At 45.6% G+C, this 20,159-nt stretch overlaps 1 protein-coding gene across 3 annotated transcripts in view; it reads right to left on the bottom strand.

The window, feature by feature from the left end:
- Nucleotides 1-10,217: 10,217 nt before the first annotated feature.
- Nucleotides 10,218-20,159, bottom strand: part of Cep192 (centrosomal protein 192) — a 79,336-nt gene continuing 69,394 nt past the window's right edge. For 2 of the 3 annotated variants that reach the window (XM_042264266.2, XM_076555407.1), the window contains 5 exons: nucleotides 16,480-16,599; nucleotides 15,940-16,061; nucleotides 14,338-14,467; nucleotides 13,852-13,910; nucleotides 10,218-10,646 (listed from right to left, as the gene is read on the bottom strand). In XM_042264266.2, the coding sequence (XP_042120200.2) occupies nucleotides 10,508-10,646; nucleotides 13,852-13,910; nucleotides 14,338-14,467; nucleotides 15,940-16,061; nucleotides 16,480-16,599 (570 nt within the window). In that variant the 3' untranslated portion in view covers nucleotides 10,218-10,507. The remainder of the gene's footprint in view (nucleotides 10,647-13,851; nucleotides 13,911-14,337; nucleotides 14,468-15,939; nucleotides 16,062-16,479; nucleotides 16,600-20,159) is intronic. The other variant, XM_076555406.1, reaches the window with a different exon arrangement.

Raw genomic sequence — 20,159 nt, 5'->3', positions numbered from 1 at the left:
AGCCCCTTTAATGATTCCAGAAGGGTCACTCTGCCCTTTGAGGTTTATAGAGCTGGGAACCTCAGGTAGAAGTTGGCCACCAGCACCCGGCACCGGACCTTCGGGAGGCTGGAGTCCGTGTGCACGGTCCTTCCTTCTTCCTCTCTCCTCCCTCCTCCCAGAGCCTCTGCTTCAGGCCAGATTGGAAACCAGCATGGTGGCAGAGTTCCAAACACAAAGTGCCCCAGGGCCCGCACATCCTCTGCAGCATCCCAGACTAGCCAAGCTTGGCAAAACATTTTTGTATCTTGGTCACGCCTTGCCTTACCTATGCAGCAACTGCAGGAAGGTCAGAATGCTTTTGGCTGAAATGCTACTGATAAATGGGGGAGATCTTCTTACCCCTTTTCAAAGTTCAAGGATTAAATGAGGGTGGGTGAGGAAGAAGTGTGAGCTAGCTTTCCAGTCCTGGGAAGGAGTGAACAGGCAGTCATTCATAAGACTATGCAGGCCCACAAAGGAGCATTTTCTCTGCCTTCCACCCTGCACTGGTTAGAGTTTGGGATGACTTGACACAAACCAGAGTCACCCAGGAAGAGAGTGACTCCATCTCTTGTGCCTCCATCAGATTGGCTGATGCTTATGTCTATGGGACATTTTCGTGATTGTTGTTGATTGATAGCAAAGGACCCGGCCCGTGGTGGGCCAGGCCAGCTCTAGGCAGGTGGACCTAGGCTGTAGAAGAAAGGTAAGCAAGACCATAAGCAGAGTTCCTCTATGGTCTCTGCATCAGCTCCTGCCTTGGTTTCCCTCAGTGATGATCGGTAATCATTGATGATCAGTAAGTCAAAAAACAAACAAACCTCTTTCTTCCCCAAGTTGCTTTTGGTCAATGTTTTATCCCAGCAACAGAAAACTCACCAGGACACACTAGTCCTCTCCTCTCACCACCTTGGAAACTGTCTCCTTGATCGTTAGTAACTGTCCTCTGTAGCTCCCTGGCCTTAGCTTGTCTTCCCAGCTAGCCTCTGCGTCTGATGCACTCTGGTGCTATGGAGAAGGTAAGATGCCTCGGTGTATCTGGCTTCTTGCTATGGGATCCCTGCAGTGTGTCCCCAAGCTAAGTCTGCTTCCAGCCTTCAGAGCCAGACAGCCTCTCTCATTACGGGCTGGGAACGGGGCCTGCTGTAGATCAAGCCATTCCCACTGAGGGCTGGAGGGTTAGTCTGAGGTTTCCTCTGTTTTTCTATGGCTCATCTGTGGTGTTTCACTGAAGCAGGACACAGGGACATATTTTGTGGTCTGGTGAGTCCCAATACACTTCATATCAGAAAGTCAGAGCCACTTTAGCTGGAATGATAAACCCCGGGAGACTGGACTGGCACCCAGGTCATGGCCACATTGCTCCAGCTCTTCTACCCCACGAGCAGACAGCAAGCAGGGTTCCCTTAGCTCGCAGAGAAGGGCCCTCCAGCAGGAAAAGCTGCCCCTCCTGTCTGAAACACTGCTACAAAGCCCTAAATGGGACCCCTGTGGGGTTTTGTCTGTAAAACCTGCAGAGAATAAAAGCCTGTAAAACTCCCAGGCGTTTGTGCAGCCGGCTCCCTGGCTCACTGAGTCTGTGTGTGGTTTTGAGGCTTGCAAGAAACTCGAGATTTCCAGCTCCGAAGTAAGAAAAGGAAAGAAAGAGCCTGGAGGGGCCAAGGACTGTGATGGAAGTGTGAGGCGCAGAGTGTGCCAGCTGTCAGGGTGTCCAAAGGCCCCAATTAGGGTATTCACGGGAATCCACAAAACCAAGCCAGGGGCCTAAGAGTGGCCCCTTGGTGCCGTGTGGGTCTGGTTTCTCCTGTGGCACCCAGAGTGGCAGGAATGGCCTGTGACACAGTCAGAACCCATCTGGGTAGACATGTGTCACTCACAGCTGAGGACAGACCATTGGCCCAGTTACAGAGAGCACAAATGGATCTTTTCTCAGAGAGACAGGAGCAGGAAGAGATTTTAGTTCTGAAAGCCCAGGCATCTTCCTGTGAGTGATTTTACACTTAATGCCGGGAAATGGGTTTACTGGTAGTGGTCAGCAGCAGGCTGTTTTCGTACTTGCCAATTCCTTCACTTTCCCTTCCTTGAAGACCACCCCTCCCCCGACGACAACAACAACAACAAGCGCGGTCCTTTTGTTGGGTGAAGTGTGGAAGCAGGGAGCACACACCTGAGGCTTTGGCTGATCGACTGCCCCTGTGAAAGTGGGGTGTCCCGCAGGGGCCTGCAGGGGCCACCTGATGTTCCGCAAAGTGGCTCGGGTCAGTACACTGGCCTCAGTGGATTGCATGGTTGGGCTCATTCTGACAGCCACAGGCTGGGGGGGGTGGGCTGCAATGTCTCAAAAAGGCCAATGCAAATGGTCTCACCAGAAAATAGCTATCCGGCATTCATGATACAAAATGAGCCTTTGAATATTTATTATGAGCACACAGCATTTTTTTTTTCTTTCTGAGAACATACAAAGATCTCCTACCACAATTATCTTGTTCCGGCCTTAAAATATTAGCTGTCACTTCTTTCATGGCCCTGGTGAAAAAGGAAATTCTTTAACTCTTTTCCATTTTACACAATCGCCTCCTCATTCACGGGTCTCTTTGTGGACACCTAATCTTGCTGATTATGCCGGTGACATGGTCACAAAGCGGCATGATTGACAGCTTCGGCTGGTGACAGGGTGGTCACAATGTTGGGACCGCTTCGGTGGGATGAGTCCCACCCACTATGGTCTCCCTGGGAAGGGACAGGAAGGTGTGAACGGGAAAGTGTGATATAGACACTCCATCCTCACCTTTGTGGGATCTTGCTTTTAACCTGAGAGCCCATGACAGCAGAGAATAAGAACACCTGGAACAGCTGCATGATGCCTCCATTGTTGCCCAGACAGTAACCCTAGGGCTGCTGATCTGCCTACATGGGCCATGTACCTGTCAGCCTCCTTAAGGCTCATCACGTGATCTGTATTTTTCAAGCGGGGTGGGCGGCTTCATATTCCCTAGCAGAGTGCCAGTGCGCCCTGTGTACAGGGGCACTGGGTGCAGATAAACTACATACGGGCAAGTCCTGTGCACACCAACCAGGTGCAGGAGTACCATGTGCAGGCATGCTACGTACAGGCATGGCCTGTGGAAATATGCAATATGTAGACATATCCTGGACAGACACACTGCATACAGGCCATATTAGCAGTAGGTTCTGTATATGGACTGAGCCCCTTGAAGAAGTCCCAGTGCTAGAGTCTGATTTAGATTCTAGTCTCTGTCCCACCCCTCAGAACCACTCTGGATTCAGACTTGTGAAAGCCTCACTAGCCTCTGGTGCACTGGGTTTGGTCACACTGACTCTCTTCACACTTTTCAGGCCACATATATTCACTATGAGAGAGATAAACGTGACGGTAGTGAGTGTGCAAACAGCAGACATTCCCTTGATCTGCCTTTCCACAGGCAACCTTATGTCACAGCAGAGATTGGTCCCTGAAAGGAGGCTCCGCCACATTCACTGACATCCAGCATTAGCAATGTTCCTTGCAGGAAAGGATCCCACAGTACACCATTTTCTTTCGTTCTCTCTTGGCCATGGGCACAAGGCTTCATTGGCCTTTAGGGAGACAGCCTGTGTTCACTCTACAAGGAACCTGTCCCTGCCATCCCAGTCAATACTCAGGAGAACAATGGCTTTATTTGTAGTTTCGCGATTTAAATAACCAGAATGTTTAAAACTTCATATGTTGCTTTAAGATTGATTTAGGGAGCAGAAGTGGAAACAGACTTGTCTCACTACAGAGCAGTGAGCCACCAAGCAGGGATGCAATTTAGTCTTCCAACAAGGAAGGTGCCAGGGACCCCTGCTGGTCTCTGGGTGGCTGGCCCTGACAGGAACCACCACTGAGTGCACCCAGCCATTTCCATCTCCTGAACTACATATTAGGAGCTGACTCTGAGAATAAATGTTCCAGACTCAAGAAAACTACCTTAGAACTTGACCAGTTGATGCCATTTCCAAAGCCTTTCAAGAAACACCATCACCAACAGGCAGCATTTGAACAATCCAGACAAATGCTTCAACACCAGTGACATGTTCTCATTAGTTCACAGAACACTGGCATGTTTGGGAGTCCCTCTGGTCCCCATGACCAACAACTCAAGGGGTGGTATCCTTTGACTGCCACTGGGGTTTTGACAGTCAATGGCTCCTGCTCAATGGAATGTTTGTTGTGTCTCCAGACAGCGGGGCTCCCCATCTGGAAACCATAACTTCTAGACCAGCAGAACTTAAGTTTGCTAAGAAGGAAGCGAAATTTTCCTAGTGGGTCACTAGGGGCGCTAGAGAGTGGACCCATTCCCTCTACCACCCCTTGGTTCCTGGACACATGGATCCTAGCCATGGGAGAATCTGTACCATATGGTAGATGCCGGTTAAAAATATATACAGCATACAGCCTCTCGAGGAACCCTCCCCCAACACTTCAAAAGGCCGTTCCACGGTCCTATCCAGCCAGCTGCTTCAGGATGGTGGGAAACACAGCAAGACCAGAAGGTTCTATGAGCATGGGCCCACTGTTTCTCTCCTCTGGCTAGGGAGTTAGTTTCTTGGTAAGAAGAATTGCTGTGTAGAGTACCATGACAGTAGATGAAGTGTTCTATAAGACCATGGATGATGGTTGGGGCAGAAGCATTGCACTCAGGAAAAGCAAATCCACAACGAGAATAAAGTGTTGTCCTTTCCACAAAGGAAGTAGTCCAATGTAGTCAACCAGGTCACTGGTTGGTCACCCCAGAGAATGATGCTGTACCAGGGGCTCAGTGTTGGTCTCTGCTGCTGGCAGATCTAGAAGTCAGCAGCAGCTGCAGCCAGGTCAGCTTTGGTGAGTGGCAGGCAGTCCATGTCATCAAGCCCATACATAGCCTCCATCTTTGCCACCATGGCCGCTTTGTTCATGAGTCCATTGGGCCATGGCAGGGATGGCTGGGGAAAGAGGCTGACTGTCCACAGAACGGGTCATCCTATCTCCTTGATCACTGACTGAACTCCTCCTCAGCTGAAGTCACCTTTTGAAGAGCATTAACATGGGACACAAGCATCTTCACACCTTTTGCCCAATTGAAGGGATCTACCCAGGTACTTCTTCCCCAGATGTTATTCTCACACATTTTCTGATCCCACTCTTTCCAAGTTCCTGACCATCCAATCAAACAGAAAGGCTAAGAGTTCAGAAGCTGTTCAGTACACAAGGTCTAACGTCTCTGCAATCCCAATCTGGTACTGGAATCCATGAGGATTCCTGGAGAGATGCTGTTTTTCAGTCTACGTTGGAATCCTGAGGAAGTTCATTTTAATACTGGCCGTAGAAACAGGATAGATGAACTCATCAGCAAGAGTAAAGGCAAGGAGGCAACATCAAAACTTCCTTCTTCCGTGCCCTTTTATGTGGCCTGCCACCAGAAAACGTGGTCCAGATTTATAGTGTGTCTCCGAAATTCAAACAACCTGATTTAAGAAAATCCCTCACAGGTATGTGCTGTGGGACGGTCTATATGTCAAATTGCTCTGATTGGTCAATAAATAAAACACTGGTTGGCCAGTGGCCAGGCAGGAAGTAGGTGGGACAAGGAGAGAGGAGAATTCTGGGAAGCAGAAGGCTGAGGCAGAGAGACACTGCAGCCGCCGCCATGACCAGCAGCATGTGAAGATGCCGGTAAGCCACCAGCCACGTGGCAAGGTATAGATTTATGGAAATGGATTAATTTAAGCTATAAGAACAGTTAGCAAGAAGCCTGCCACGGCCATACAGTTTGTAAGTAATATAAGTCTCTGTGTTTACTTGGTTGGGTCTGAGCGGCTGTGGGACTGGTGGTTGACAAAGATTTGTCCTGACTGTGGGCAAGGCCGGAAAACTCTAGCTACAGGTATGCCCAGCAGCTTGGGTTGTAGTTGATCCCAGATGTAGTTGGTAACTAAGATCATCCATCACAATAGCTAAGCAATTCACATTACCATTCAGTGCCACTGTTATCACTGGGCTCCAGTCTCTCCTGGAGTGATCTGACAGGCTTTAGAACAGTACATCTCTTCTCAGGAGACAAGCTGCCCCTTCAGTGGGCATCAAGCTCCCAACCTTTTCCTTCTAGTATCAAATTCCTAGGAAAAATTCCAGTTTCTTAGGCTCTGCAGTTGCAATAACATGCTAGCCCAGGGAGGGACACAGAATATCTTCATTTCTGTCAGGATGGTAACCGGTCTTAAAAAATAGATGGGTGGGGGTTGGCCAGGCAGAAATGGGAAGTGTAGAGAAAGAAAACTGAAGAGGTTCTACAATTTTAGAAGAAAGCATTTTGGTGAGAAAAACCTCCTTTACATTATTGCCAACTTTGTTAGAAACTTAAACATAAAATTTACACATTAAAAAATGCATGGAAAAGGCTGTTGATTGCAGAGGCTCCTCTGATTAAGGCATTTGTTTATGAATGTAAATATGTTTAGAAGGCAGTGGATGCTGTCAGTTCAATAAACAACAAAACTATGTTCTCCTATAGGGATTACACACTCCTTAGGGATGGGTTTTTGACTGATTATATAGTACTGAGGAGGTTGGAGGTTCCAAGAAAGAGGAAAAAGGAGAGGGTCCCACCAGTAACATGGGTGACAGAGAATACTGAGGAACTCTGTCCCCAAAAAAGATTTCCAAGAAGATTAAAGTTTCATTGACTTACTTCTTCTTTTACCTTCCTGACTATTCATGTTGAAAGTTGGTCTCTGAGTAGGGCCATTGATAGGTGCCATCTTAGGGTATATATTACTGTGAAGAGACACCATGACCATAGCAACTCTAATAAAGTAAAACACTTCATTGGGGTGGCTCACTTTCAGTTTCAGAGGTTCAATCCATTATCATCATGATGAGGAGCATGGCAGTGTGGGGGCAGACATGGTGCTGGAGAAGTAAATGAGCCCTACATCTTGCAGGCAACAGGAAGTTGACTGACACACTAGATGGTATCCTGAGCATAGGAAACCTCAAAGCCCGCCCCTACAGTGACACACTTCCTCCAACAAGGCCACACCCATTCCAACAAAGCCACACCTCCTAATAGTGCCAGTCCCTATGAGCTTTAGGGGGTCAATTACATTCAAGCTACCAAAGGTGCTTAGGTCTTGAGGGTCCATCCTCACTAGTAGACTACTCCACTTACGGTTAATGGTCCATCATCTCCAGAAGGGTGCCTGAATGCCAATCTGGCTGTCTCTTAGATGTTGTTCTCTTGGTACTATGCAGGGTTCTCACCAACAAGAAGGCCTTCATTGGATGTAGCTTCATGGTCTTCTCGATGCTCCTAACTATAGGAAATCAATTCTCTTCCTTTATAACGTTCCCAGTCTCAGGGATTCTGCTACAGTAACAGTAAATGGACTAAAGCAGTGTCACGATCCTTAAATCCCAGTGCTGCACAGCTTTCAGCTTCGGGAGTTGAAATGGCAGCCTCTTGAGAGGCAGGCTGCCAGAGTGTGGGCATCCACCTATATCTCCTGTCTGCACAATCTAACCCTTCTGGGCCAAAAGACAGCAGCATTTATGTTTATACTGTGATTTGCTCTTGGTTTTTAGTAAGCGCGGAATGTCTACAGGCCTTAAATTAGAGCTCATTTAAAACCAACTCACAGAGCTCTTTGTTCCAGATTTTTACCTAGGTATAAATTAAACATCTTTTAAAAAAGACTGAGTGTCCAAAAGAGTTTTTGTAAACAGACATTTCCTGTCACAACCACCCAGTCCCAAATAACCAACTCAGAGACTGAATATGAATTGTGAATGCTTGGCCAGTAGCTCAGGCTTGTTACTAGCTAACTCTTACACTTAAATTAACCTATGTTCCTTATTTACACTCTGCCACATGGTGGTACCTTTATTAGCATGGTACATTAATCTCCTGCTCCTTCTGCATTTGGCTGGCAACTCCTCTGAATCTGCCCTTCTTCCTCCCAGAATCCTCTCTGTCATGCTGTCTCACCCAATCTCTTCCTACTCAGCTACAGGCCAATCAACTTTTTAAACCATGAAAGCAATGTACATTTACAGTGTACAAAGATGGTTCCACACCAAGTTTTTCAAAGTTTTTGTTTTGTTTATGTTCTGGTATTGAGGACTGAACCCAGGATCTTTCGCATACTACACATGTAAACAAACACGCTTCCTACAACCCAAATGAGGATTCTTTACTCCTAGAAGCATCAATCATTGTTGGATTATCACCAGATTTTACATGTAATTCTTTACAGGATGTCTGATGCTGTGCTGGTTAAATCTGCAGTGTAACTAGTTTTTATTTTAAAATAAGTAGACACTGTGTTATCTTGTGCTGCAGAGCAAATTACCATAGACATCATGGTTTAGAACAACTATTTATTAATTCTGTGGAGAATAATTTGGGCAGTTTGGTTGGGCACTGCTCGGGACTCTCCTTCTGCAAGGCTGTAAATGTGGCATTGCCTGGGACTGGAGTCTCATCTGAATACCCAAGAAGGAAGTTCACTTACTGGCCGATCTAGTAGGATCTGGGCCAAGAGCTTCAGTGTGTGGTTCGCTGTGGGTCACAGGCCACCCACAATCCTCCCAAGATAGCAATTGGCTTCCCTAAGGCCTCCAAGGAGTCAGTTAGCAACACAGTCATCAGTACTTTGGGGAACATGACTACTGGAGGGAAACAGTCAACCCTGGGGAGGGAGTTACATAAGATTCTAACATTGGGGCTGGGGCCATTAAAGAAGCTGGCTAGCCAGGTGGCAGTGGCACTCGCCTTTAGTCCCAGCACTCGAGAGGCAGAGGCAGGTGGATCTCTGTGAGTTCCAGGCCAGCCTGGGCTACAGAATGAGTTCCAGGAAAGGTACAAAGCTACACAGAGACCTAAAGACCCCAAACGTCATGTTTCCAAGATAATAATGAGGCACAGGAACTGAATACCCAGAAGAAGTAGGAGGTAGAGTCATTTTTAAAGTGTTCCATTTGTTTCCATACTTTTTCTCTTGAGTATAACATAAAGGCAAAGCAGCAGTTTCACAGAAACAAACAGCACACCCCTCAGGAAATGAAGGACCAGAAAGAATATTACAAACATGCACTACTCTTGAATTTTCTGAAGTGAGTGTGGTCAAATGCCCATACAGATGTGAAGTGACATCCCATGTGACAAATGAAATCTATAGTAAGCTGGATCGGGAAAAGTCCTACCTGCGTATCTTGCTGAAATCTTTTGCAGAGGGCCAAGTGTGGTGGTGCACGCCTTTAATCCCAGAACTTGGGAAGCAGAGGCAGGTTGAGCTCTATGAGTTCAAAGCCAGCCTGGTCTACACAGTGGGCTACATAGAGACCCCATCTCAAAAAGCAAAATAAAACAAAGAAACAACAAAATGTTTGCCAGAGTCCTCCCTTCTCCCTTCTTTTTGTTTTTATAGTGGTTCTCACTCCATCCTAGGTTGGCTTCTCATGCCAATCCTCTTGTATCAGGTTCCTAAGTGTCAGCACCACAGGCATGAGTTATCACATCTGGCTTTACAAGTCTGATCTCTAGGCAAGAGAGAAATGAGAACGCAGAGATTTGCTTTTCTGTCAGACTCACAATCATTCCTTTTAACTGTAGTTGGGTTTAAGTAATCCAAACTTAAAATGCTACCCAGACGAAATCCCAGGTCCACTCGGCACCAACACCAATGCTTCTCAGAAGGCTGCTGACTGGGCCTGTGACCATGCTCAGGAGATGCTCCAGTGACTAGCCAGACACAGTCACTCACCTTACACCTTCTGGGTGGCATGTTGCCTTCCTGACCTCATATGCACTGCCCTTTAACCCCTCCTGCAGGAGGTCCTTCCCAGCCCTTTGGAGCGTCACAGAACTCCCCTCATCCTGTCAGGCGGTTCGTGTCTGCAAAGGTCATGTCCAGACTGCATCCAGGAGCAGCTGTCGTGTCCAGAGCTAACTACAGTAAGCAACACTAGGAGACAAACCAGCTTTCCCACTGTCTTTACAGAGAACAGGAAGACCCTATCTCAGCAACCAGCTAACAGAGGGAAGAAATTTCTTAGGGGAAATAAAACTATGTGATAGAGGGGAAGAAATCAGAACACACTCTGAAGCTTGGGAACAACTAGAAGGATAAAGCCATATTCTAATTTTTATAATGTGACATCATATAGAAAGACAAGCTCAGTGAAAAACTCAAGTTTATTTCTGAATACACCACATTAAAACATATGCTGTATTTATTCAGAATGTCATAATCAATGCAAAAATAGAACTTCTCCCCTGTAAATGTTAACACTGTGAGCTAGATACATGATATTTAGTTAGGGCTTCAGGACTGAATTCTTTAAAAACAAATCTATACTTTATACATATTGAATTTATCATACAAAATATATACAACAGCATAACTTTGGTGTAGAAAAATGAGATTACCAAAATATATCGGGTCATTTACACAAAATGTATTCTTGTTAACTTTTTGCAAGGGCTTCACCAATTAGTCGAACAGCAATACTCTTGCCTTCATCTGTCTGGATCACAAGCAGAGCTTCAAATTTGCCCACTGACTCTGGTCTGAAGTGCACAGGGATGTGGATGTAATGCCGGGCTCTGTGGAGAAAGGAAATGGAGGGTGTGAAGTGACCGCCATCAGCAGTCACCTGCCACAGCCCAATGCTGGCACAGGCTTGATGAATCAAGAAGCACAGAATCCTATTTATAATTCTTCTTTCTTTCTGTTTTCACGGACAGGGTTTCTCTGTGTAGCCGTGGCTGTCTTAGAACTAACTCCCTCTGTAGCCCAGGCTGGCCTGGAACTCACAAAGATTCATCTGCCTCTGCCTCCCGAGTGCTGAGATTAAAGGCGTGTGCCACCACACCCAGCCTATTTCTAACTTTTTGATGCTAATATTTAACAAGATGCTGACAGAAAGGCAAGGGCAATCTAAAATGGAGAGAGCACAACCGGAGAGCGTCTGCCCAGCACGCCTGCGGCCTGTGCTTTAACCCCAAGCACTGCTTTTGTCTCCTGGAGATGAGGTTCCCGTACAGCTCAGGCCACTCTCAAATTTGCTGCACAGCTGAGAATGACCTGGAACTTCAAATCCCTTACCTACACCTCCCACACCAGAATTGTGCGACGGCCCCAGGGCTTCATGCCTGACAAAGGCAAGCACTCTTCCCCACTGAGCTACACCCCAGCCCCCAAAACAAACAAAATGGAAATCAAAACAAAACACTCAGATTAACACAGTATTGGGATTCTGTCTCTGGCTAGCAAATTAGAACTGGAAAGAGGGAATGTTCATTGCTTCTCCATACCCCATATACTAACACAAGTCACTATCTACCTGCAAGTGAGGAAAAAAACAAACAAACAAACAAACTAAAAATCCTGGCTTTACTTAATTCAGGCAGCATATTGTAAAGAATTTAAAACCTGTCCCATTCTTATCAACATTACTGTGCAATTTTGCTCTAAAATCTGATACCCTTATAAAAAATTATTCTTGGAAGCTTTATTTTCAGATTATATAGACTGGCAAAGAGTGCCTATGTTTAAGAGCAATATTAACAGAGGCTTGTTCTTGTCCATAAAACTGTGTCCCCCTAGCCCGGCAGTGGTGGCACACGCCTTTAAACCCAGCCCTGGGGAAGCAGGTGGATCTCTGAGTTCTAGGCCAGCCTGGTCTACAGAGTGAGGATAGCCAGGGCTGTTACACAGAGAAACCCTGTCTCAAAAAACAAACAAGAAAAACCAACACCAAACAACACTGCGTCCCCAGATATACTGTATGGCTGTGGTGAGTCATCTGTCTGCTCTGTATGCACGGCCTGCCATATGCAGCCATCAGCTTTGGTTTAATCACTCTAAGTCAAAGCCGGGAGCTTTTCAGACTTTCCCTCACAGCAAGGCCCTTCCTTCATCCTCGTCGCTTCCCAGAGTGACATGCAGTGATCAGAAGCAGCACACTCTCACTAACAATGTCTTCCTAATGAAACCCACTACTGGCTTTCGGGTGCAGAAGAGCATGCTGGGCTGGAGAGATGGCTCAGTGGTTAAAGGCACCTGCTGCCTCTTGCAGCAGACCTAGGTTCGATACCCAGCACCCACATGGAGGCTCATAACATCTGTAACACCAATTCCAGGGGATCCAGTGCCCTCCTCTGCATTAGTTGGTCCCAGGCACACAAGTTACACATGCAGGCAAGGATTCATACACAAAATATAAATAAATCAATCTTTTTAGAAAGTAGAAGGAGAGAACTAGTTGCTAAAAAGTTGTCCTCTTATCTCCAAGTGTAGTGTATACACACATCCATACCAGTGCATGGTGAGCCCCTCCCCCATATACATAATTACAAATAAAATTAGTCCTTTAAAAAAAAAGAAAAAACCTGGCATACTCTCTAGTGTTTCTAAGTTTCTTTAGATCCAGTATGATGGGATGGTTAACACTGTCAATCAGACAGGATGGGGTAGCCTTAGATGGGAAGACCCACATGAATTCTGCACAGCATCAATCCATGGGCTGGATCCTGGATTGAGTAACAAGCAAGCAAGCTGAGCACCAGCAGCCATCTCTTTTCTGGCTTCCTGACTGCAGGTGCTGTGTGACTCACAATCCTGCCTCTGTGAGGTGAAGTGAGCCCTTCCTCCTCCAGTGGCCGTGTTGTTAGGTGTTTTGTCTTGGCTAGGAAAGAAGTCACTAAGACACCCAGCTTGTACACAAATATGTCATCTCCTAGCTCTAGGACAAATCCACAACACAATTCACCTCCATTATAATGTTTACTTTTACCTGTGTTAACAATGTGCACTTTTTTTTTAAAGGACAGAGTCTCATCATGTCTGTCTTAGACCTGTCACAGTCCAGGACAAGCTTCCATCTGCTGCAGCTCTCAAGAGACAAGAAATGACAGGGGCGTGCCACTATGACCATCTAAATTTCCTACATTTTAAAAACTGGTTTTTGGAAGCTGAGTAAAATGCTATAAACATATAAACATACGTATTTCTCATTATTTCCTACTGTGGCTGCTGTAGCACAATCTACAAGAACCTATAAGCAGCAGCAAAGTGACAACTGATTCCAGGCAGCTTCACACAGATAAATTACATCTTGTTAAAAATTGAGATGAAGCAAAAACATGAAATCATCTGACATTTCAACTGTCAAAATTACATTGGAATTTAGGTGATGTCAGTATTTAATGAATGTGTAGTGTCTCAAAGATAGCTAATTCTAGTACCAGGAAGAGACTGAATGCCTGTGGCCCTGCCCTTAAAGCTTGTCTTACACCTGTAATGGCTCAAAAACAAACAAACAAACAAACAAAACAAACCATGAGTTTCTGGGTAAGAAGAAGACAAGGTCTAGTCTTAGGCCTAACCCAGCGACACCTGACTGATGAGAACTGGGAAACATCACTGCAAATGCTTCCCCAATTCACTGCACAACTTTTGTCTCAATCAGTGAAAACTTAAACTCATGGCCTCAGAACTGACCAGTGAAAACAACAACTGAAGCAGGAACTATTCTACCAGTTAGCCGTGAGGTTATTAAGCTACAAGCCAAAGGGATTATTAGCACTGGAGCAAAGCCTGCAGGCCACCACGCTGTCAAGGGACCCACAGGGACCAATGACAGACTCTAGGCAGTCTCCGCTTCCCTGGCTACTTGTGAAAGTGAGCAGGGAGCTCCTGGCTGCCAGCACCAGGAAGAGAAGCTGTAAAGAGGAACCTCCTCCTGCCCCCAACCCCCAAAGCAGGCCTTGTACCCTCAGAAGAACACAGGCTTCTTGATAAACTCACCTCAAAGAGTATCTGGAGTGTTTGATGTAGAAAGGCTCTCTGGGGCTCAAAAACTTCAGCTGGAAATGAACAGGTAACATTTTGTGACGGCAGGAAAATTTGGTATTTGTCATACATAAAACTTGGCTTTGCTTAAAAGATAAACTGCATAAATCTAGATTCAGCCAAAAAAAATTAGGCAGGACAACAGAGAGTTGCGTAAATAGGAACACATTTTTAAAAGAGTTTTAAAGTGAATTTTCTCCAGTTTTGACTAATGTAAATGTTACCTAGAAATATACTGTGTGGTAAAGGATACAGAAGAAAAAAAAGGTTAAAATTCTTTAAATTTGAATAAAAGATCATGAACTGCAAATGAATTTCTTTTCAGAGACAGTATTAAAGCATTTTTAAAAATTAATGCATTACAATTAAAATATTATAGAATATATTTCTAATCATTAAGAAATGACCTTTTGGAAGCCCACAATAACATTTTCAACTTACTTTGTGAGTTAAAAAAGAATTATTTCGCAAATTGACTTTCAGGGTCCTGGATTCCCCAAGTTTGGTTGGCAGGAACATGTAGACATCCTTCGGGGCATAGACTCCACAGTGACTTGAGTCAAGCTGCCTGCTTTGGGAACAGGGTTACAATGACAGGCCATTACTCAGTCTGTAACAATGTTTCCATGCACTACATTTGGAGTAACTCAGAGACTCTTGTACTGGAGCTCATCTAGTCTATGCAATAACGCCACAGGGAGGATCTTCCAGGAGTGCTGGGTTAGAGGCACCGGGAAGGTGCCTTCATCCTCATTTCTGATTCAGTTCTGGTTACCTGGACCACTCATACTTCCAAAGATGCTGACCTGAGACCCTTGGCCTTTCCCATGGAAATGGGGGTACTGTATCTGTTTCAGTCTGGATTCTATACACTGACTTCCTGCCTCTCTCTGGACTTCAACTGCTGGCATGACACTGTCCCCAGCAGCTGTCTGCCACCTCTCCTGTTTACTCCCCCAGGGCTTATGATCCACCTCACCAGTGTGAAGACAGGACTGTCAGCTCCCCATCTAAAAACTGTGGAGGCAAGACCAAAGCAACCCACCACCACCCTACCGCCATCTTTAGCACTGTTTGGCATCAGAGTTCAAAGACTACGAGATGAACAGAGAAGCAGACAGCAGAAAGATGATGCACTTTCAGGGCTAGAGATAGGGCTCAGTAGTTAGGAGCCCTTCCTGCTCTGACAGAGGATCTGAGTTTGTTCTTAGCTCCCACATGGTGGTTCACAACTGCCTAGGAACTCAGTTCTCAGGGATCTGATGCCTTATTCTGGACTCCAACAACACCTGCACTTAAGTGGCAAAAACTCACACAAGCACACATATTCATCAAAAAAATATAACATAAATTTAAAAAAAATAATAACAATGATGAACTTTGGATCTGGGCATGATGGCTGTAACCCCACTTCTTGGGAGGTGGAGGTAAGAGATGAGAAGTTTAACATCATCCTCAGCTACACAGCAAATGTAGGCTAGCCTGGCCAAAACAAAAAACCAACCCCGACTTTCTTAAGAATTTGATTGTTTTTATTTGTGTGCATATGTCTATGTCTATGTAAGGGCCTGTGTGTGCAGTACCCATGGAGGACAGAGAGGGGCACTACACTCCAGTCCCCTGCAAGAACAGCCAGTGCTCTTGACTGCTGAGCCATCTCTCCAGCCCCATAATCTTCTTACGGGAATATACAATAGTACAGACACTGTGGGGGAAACTAGTTGCCAACTTGTTTTAAAGTTAAACATGCTTATCATGTGATCCAGCAATTTTGGGTAATAATTAGTTTTTTTTATCCAAAATGAATAAAAATATTTATCCTCAGAAATGTACATGAAAGTCAGGTATAGTGGCACATGCCTTTAATCCCAGCACTTGGCAGGCAGGCAGGCGGATCTGTGAGTTCCAGGACAGACAGGACTGCACAGAGATACAAACAAACAGAAAAGTGTGTAGGTGACTCTTGGAAGAACAAAGGGATGTTAGTGCTACACCTTTATCGCACTGATAAACTCCCTCTCAGGAGGGACACAATGTACACACCCAGGGATGCGAGTGGATGTTTCGGACACAGCAAGTCTCCGGGACATGACTGCAGGATCTACTTTAATGAGGGTATCTCCGGAGGAGTATGAGCCTTCGGAATCATTTCCTGCTCTGATGCTCTGTGCAGAAAAACATCACCAAGTGGGAGGAGAAAAGGTGAATACTCCAGAAAGCAAGGACATTTCCTTATGGGAATTATTTTCTTTAAAAAACTGTAAAGACATGATTATTTTTAAATTCCTAGAACTGCAAACTCTGTTCTGTCTAATTCTGTTGCCCCCAATGCAAATGCCCATACACACACCTACATATAGACAGCAACTTACATAATTAAGTCAAACATGAGTTCATGTGCAGTACAGACAACAGACCCAAAAGCAGACTGCAAAGATGTCAGTTGACTGATAAGAAACTTAGGATATGAGGCTACAACAAATTACTGGAAATGAAACCATATCAGGAAATTATTATGTATTTTCAGGTGTTTTTCCACTTATATACACAATCATCGCTTATTGTATCTAAGCCAATACTCACCTGTCCAGAGAGCTGGAATCTCAATGTGTGTTTCATGTGAGGCTCTTTAGCAGGGTGACACTCAACATCCCAAAACTGGGCATAATCCCCTCTGTCTCTGGGCAGAAACATGATGGAGACCTACATAACACAAAAGATCCCAACTTTAAACAAATAGGGATTTAAAGTTTAGTGTAAACCAAGTAAAAGAGCAAATACATTTATATTGGCTAGTCTCCCCCACTCAGAAAAATTGGATTTGAGGGCTAGAAAGATGGCTCAGTGCTCTTGCAGAGAACCCAGGTTCCATTCGCAGTACCCATGTGATGGCTCACAACCATCCATCACTCTTGTTCTAGAGGATCTGGGGCCCTCTTCTGGCCTCCTCAGGCACTGCATGCACATAGTACACAATTATAAACAAATAGAAATCACTCATATACATAAACTAATAAAATACTTTTAAAAGAAGGATTTGACAATTTTATCATAGTATAACATATCCAAAATATGCAACTTTCAAAGCTATATATAACATTTCCCTCAATATATGCTTTTTTGGAGGAAAATCTCACCATGGAAACAATCTACTTTTTCAACCTCGTCATGAGGCCTTCCCAGTGCAGACACGAGAATAGTGGAAGGTTAGGGTGACCAGCACAATAAAGCAAATGGTGTTAGAACAGCTCATACAGTAAGTAATTCAGAATGCGAGTCAGAGCTAGCTGTCCTGTGATGTTCAACTGATCAGGCTTAAGGGACCCCCGAAGGCAATGCTGGCTGGTGGTAGCAGGAGAAAGGCTTCAAACAGTGATCTGATCTCTGCAGCAGCATCCAGTACCGGGGTCTGAAGACAACCTGCACAGCAGCAACCACAAAACCCCTGCTTCTCTTACCGGCTGTCCAAAGGCAGCCCTCGGTCACAACTGACTGGCTGGAACCCAGCAACCAACAACTGAGCTGCCACCTTCCAGCTGTCGGGCATTGGCTCCCCTGCAGCCGCTAAGGCAAGCAAGGGAAACGAAGCTCACACACAAACCCCAGCTGCTACTGAGAACCCACGCAGGAATCTCCCAAAGCAGCAGCAAGCTATGCCTGGCAGCCTGACGAGGTGGGAAGACCCCAGGGACACTGCAGTGGTGGCTAGGAATAGGGCAAACCAACCCTACCGAACAAAAACTGACAGTGCAGCTGGAGTGGAGCGCAGGCACATCCCCAATGGGTGAGGATCTGACCGCTGTCTGAGGAGGAGGACCACCACCACAGCAACAAAATGGCTCCTGGTGGAGAACGCAGGAGCTGCCCCTCTCTGCAAAGGTCATTAGCCACCTACAGCTGAGGAAAACTAGGGGTGCCCCCTTTGACAGCTAAGTATGTGCTCCCTACCACCTCAGTGGCAGGGGACAGAGCCTACTGACCTGACTGAGTATACCCTTGAGTTTTGGTATGCTTTCTTTCCCCTCCTGGGTTTGATGGGAGGGAGAGCTCAAGAGATTAGTCAGATAGATGGGTCAGATTGCTTGAGGAGGAAGAGAAGGAAGACCTCAGAGCCTGGCTCCCAGCCAGGATCCACTCAGCCGGCTCTGCAGCCAGGAAAGAAGACTGCCGCCAAGACCGACCCATCGGTGGCTTGCTGCAACGGCAGTTTCTGCTTCAAGTAAGGGACTCACAGGAACTCCTAATGCTCTGCCCTCCAAGATTCAACCTCCAACTGCAGGCAGGGGGACTTGTTCTTGCCTTAGCCTCCAAGACTCAAACAGGAATCCATTTCTGCAGCTGTGACCTGCTTTCTGCAGATTTGCTCTGCATGGAATTATTGTTGTTGGCATCCCAAGACCTTCTGAAGGCTTCAAGCTGTATCACTTGGTACGGCCTCTGACTGGTACCTTATCTAGTGCACAGGGCTGCAGTCCACATTCCCACTGAAGTTGTTGCTCCCATGTGGAAAATAAAGCTCCCTCTGAGACCCTGATTCCCTCCACTGTCCGCCTACTCCATTCTTAGATATCCTGGGACAAGAGAACTTACCATCTCACTATAACCATGTGACAATATTTTAAAGCAGTGCTTTATAAAAATCAGTGTTTAAGCCTTGGCTTTATCAAAGAACAGTGATCACCAATAAGTTAGTGTCTCTGAGTCTGGACATTAAACATTAAAACGTGTAAGTGACCTCATTCCTGCCTTGCAGAGCATAAGGATAATAACCCAGATTCTGAGAGCTTAGAGGGACGGGCAGAAGAGGCCCAGGCGAGAGCACCAGTCCAGGGGGTCGAACACACAATGAAGAGGAGGGGACAAGCTTGAAAACAATGACATCCTGTATAGGTACAAAACAGGCAACTGCTCTGAAACACTGAGAGTCATGCCTCTTTAAAAACTAAATTCAAAGCATAACAAAGAGGAAAAACAACCAGCATTACGGCACACCACACACTCAATACACACCCCAAAAACTTCCATGTTTATTACCTCATTCGATTTATCACAGTGGTCAATACTGCACACAATTGCTACTTTTCCATGATGCAGCTGCCCTGGAGTCACCCTATATTCCTATTTAGTAACTCAATTCACCAGGCTAGACTAGGTGCAATTATTGTCAGTGTCCTCTCTAGACTGAAAGTCTATTTATTCACATTTCCCTAGGAAAAGTCACACAACAGCAAAATATAAAATAAAAAACACCATGGAGCTTACATTTCTAAGTAAATATAAACAAATAGATAGATAGATAGATAGATAGATAGATAGATAGATAGATAGATAGATAGATAGATAAGAGAGAGAAAAAGGAAGGGAGGGAGGGAGAAAAAAGAAAGAAAGAAAGAAAGAAAGAAAGAAAGAAAGAAAGAAAGAAAGAAAGAAAGAAAGAAAGAAAGGAAGGAAGGAAGGAAGGAAGGAAGGAAGGAAGGAAGGAAGGAAGGAAAAAGAAAGAAAAGAAAGAGAATTCTTGGCTCTCTAGCCACAGTGTGTGTAGCCCTGAGACCTCATCTGAGAAGTTCCTTTGGGCAGTGGATGGTGGTTACTGTAGAAACTCACATATGGTCAGAATGCCAGGAGTCATTATCCAGGGAGTGCTCAGTCACAAATGGACATCTCAGCAGGGTCCCTTGCAGCTGGAGATACAGGCAGTTGTAAGCCACCTGATGTGGGTGCTGGGAAACAAACTTGGGTCCTCTGCTAGAGCCAGAAGTGCTCCTGACCACTGAGCCATTTCTCTAGACCTCTAGCTAAGGTTTTGGTTAGGATTATGTATGTAACAAATAATGAAAAAAGTGGTCATGAATTTGAAAGAGTAAGAACTCCTTGGTTTTGGAGTTCTTGGAGGGAGGAGGGGAAGAAGGAAACAATGTAAGTATATTATCTCAAAAATAAAAGAAATAATTTTTAAAAATCATCCTTTGAAAATAATGAAAGCTCACAACAGCTGGGAGGATTTGCTGCCCATGAAAATATCCTGATAACTCTGCTGACTGTTGGGTCGGGTTCCAACGGCCACGGCTGGCAGGTAGAACCACTGTCCTGACTGAACGCTCGCAGCTGTAATCCCTGTCAGCAAACAATGGAAGTGTGCTTGTGCCAGCAGACCTCTCCTCCAGTGGACAGCTGGCCCTGAGGCAGCTCTGGTCTGAAGGGACCAGGTCACATGATTCATTCCTCATAGAATAATATCATGTTCTTACCAGCTGTCTATGAAA

The sequence above is a fragment of the Peromyscus maniculatus genome, chromosome 19 (genome assembly GCF_049852395.1).
Source record: "Peromyscus maniculatus bairdii isolate BWxNUB_F1_BW_parent chromosome 19, HU_Pman_BW_mat_3.1, whole genome shotgun sequence".
Taxonomy (NCBI): domain Eukaryota; kingdom Metazoa; phylum Chordata; class Mammalia; order Rodentia; family Cricetidae; genus Peromyscus; species Peromyscus maniculatus.
The sequence above is the reverse complement of the archived record's forward strand: the minus strand, read 5'-3'. Positions and strand labels throughout refer to the sequence as shown.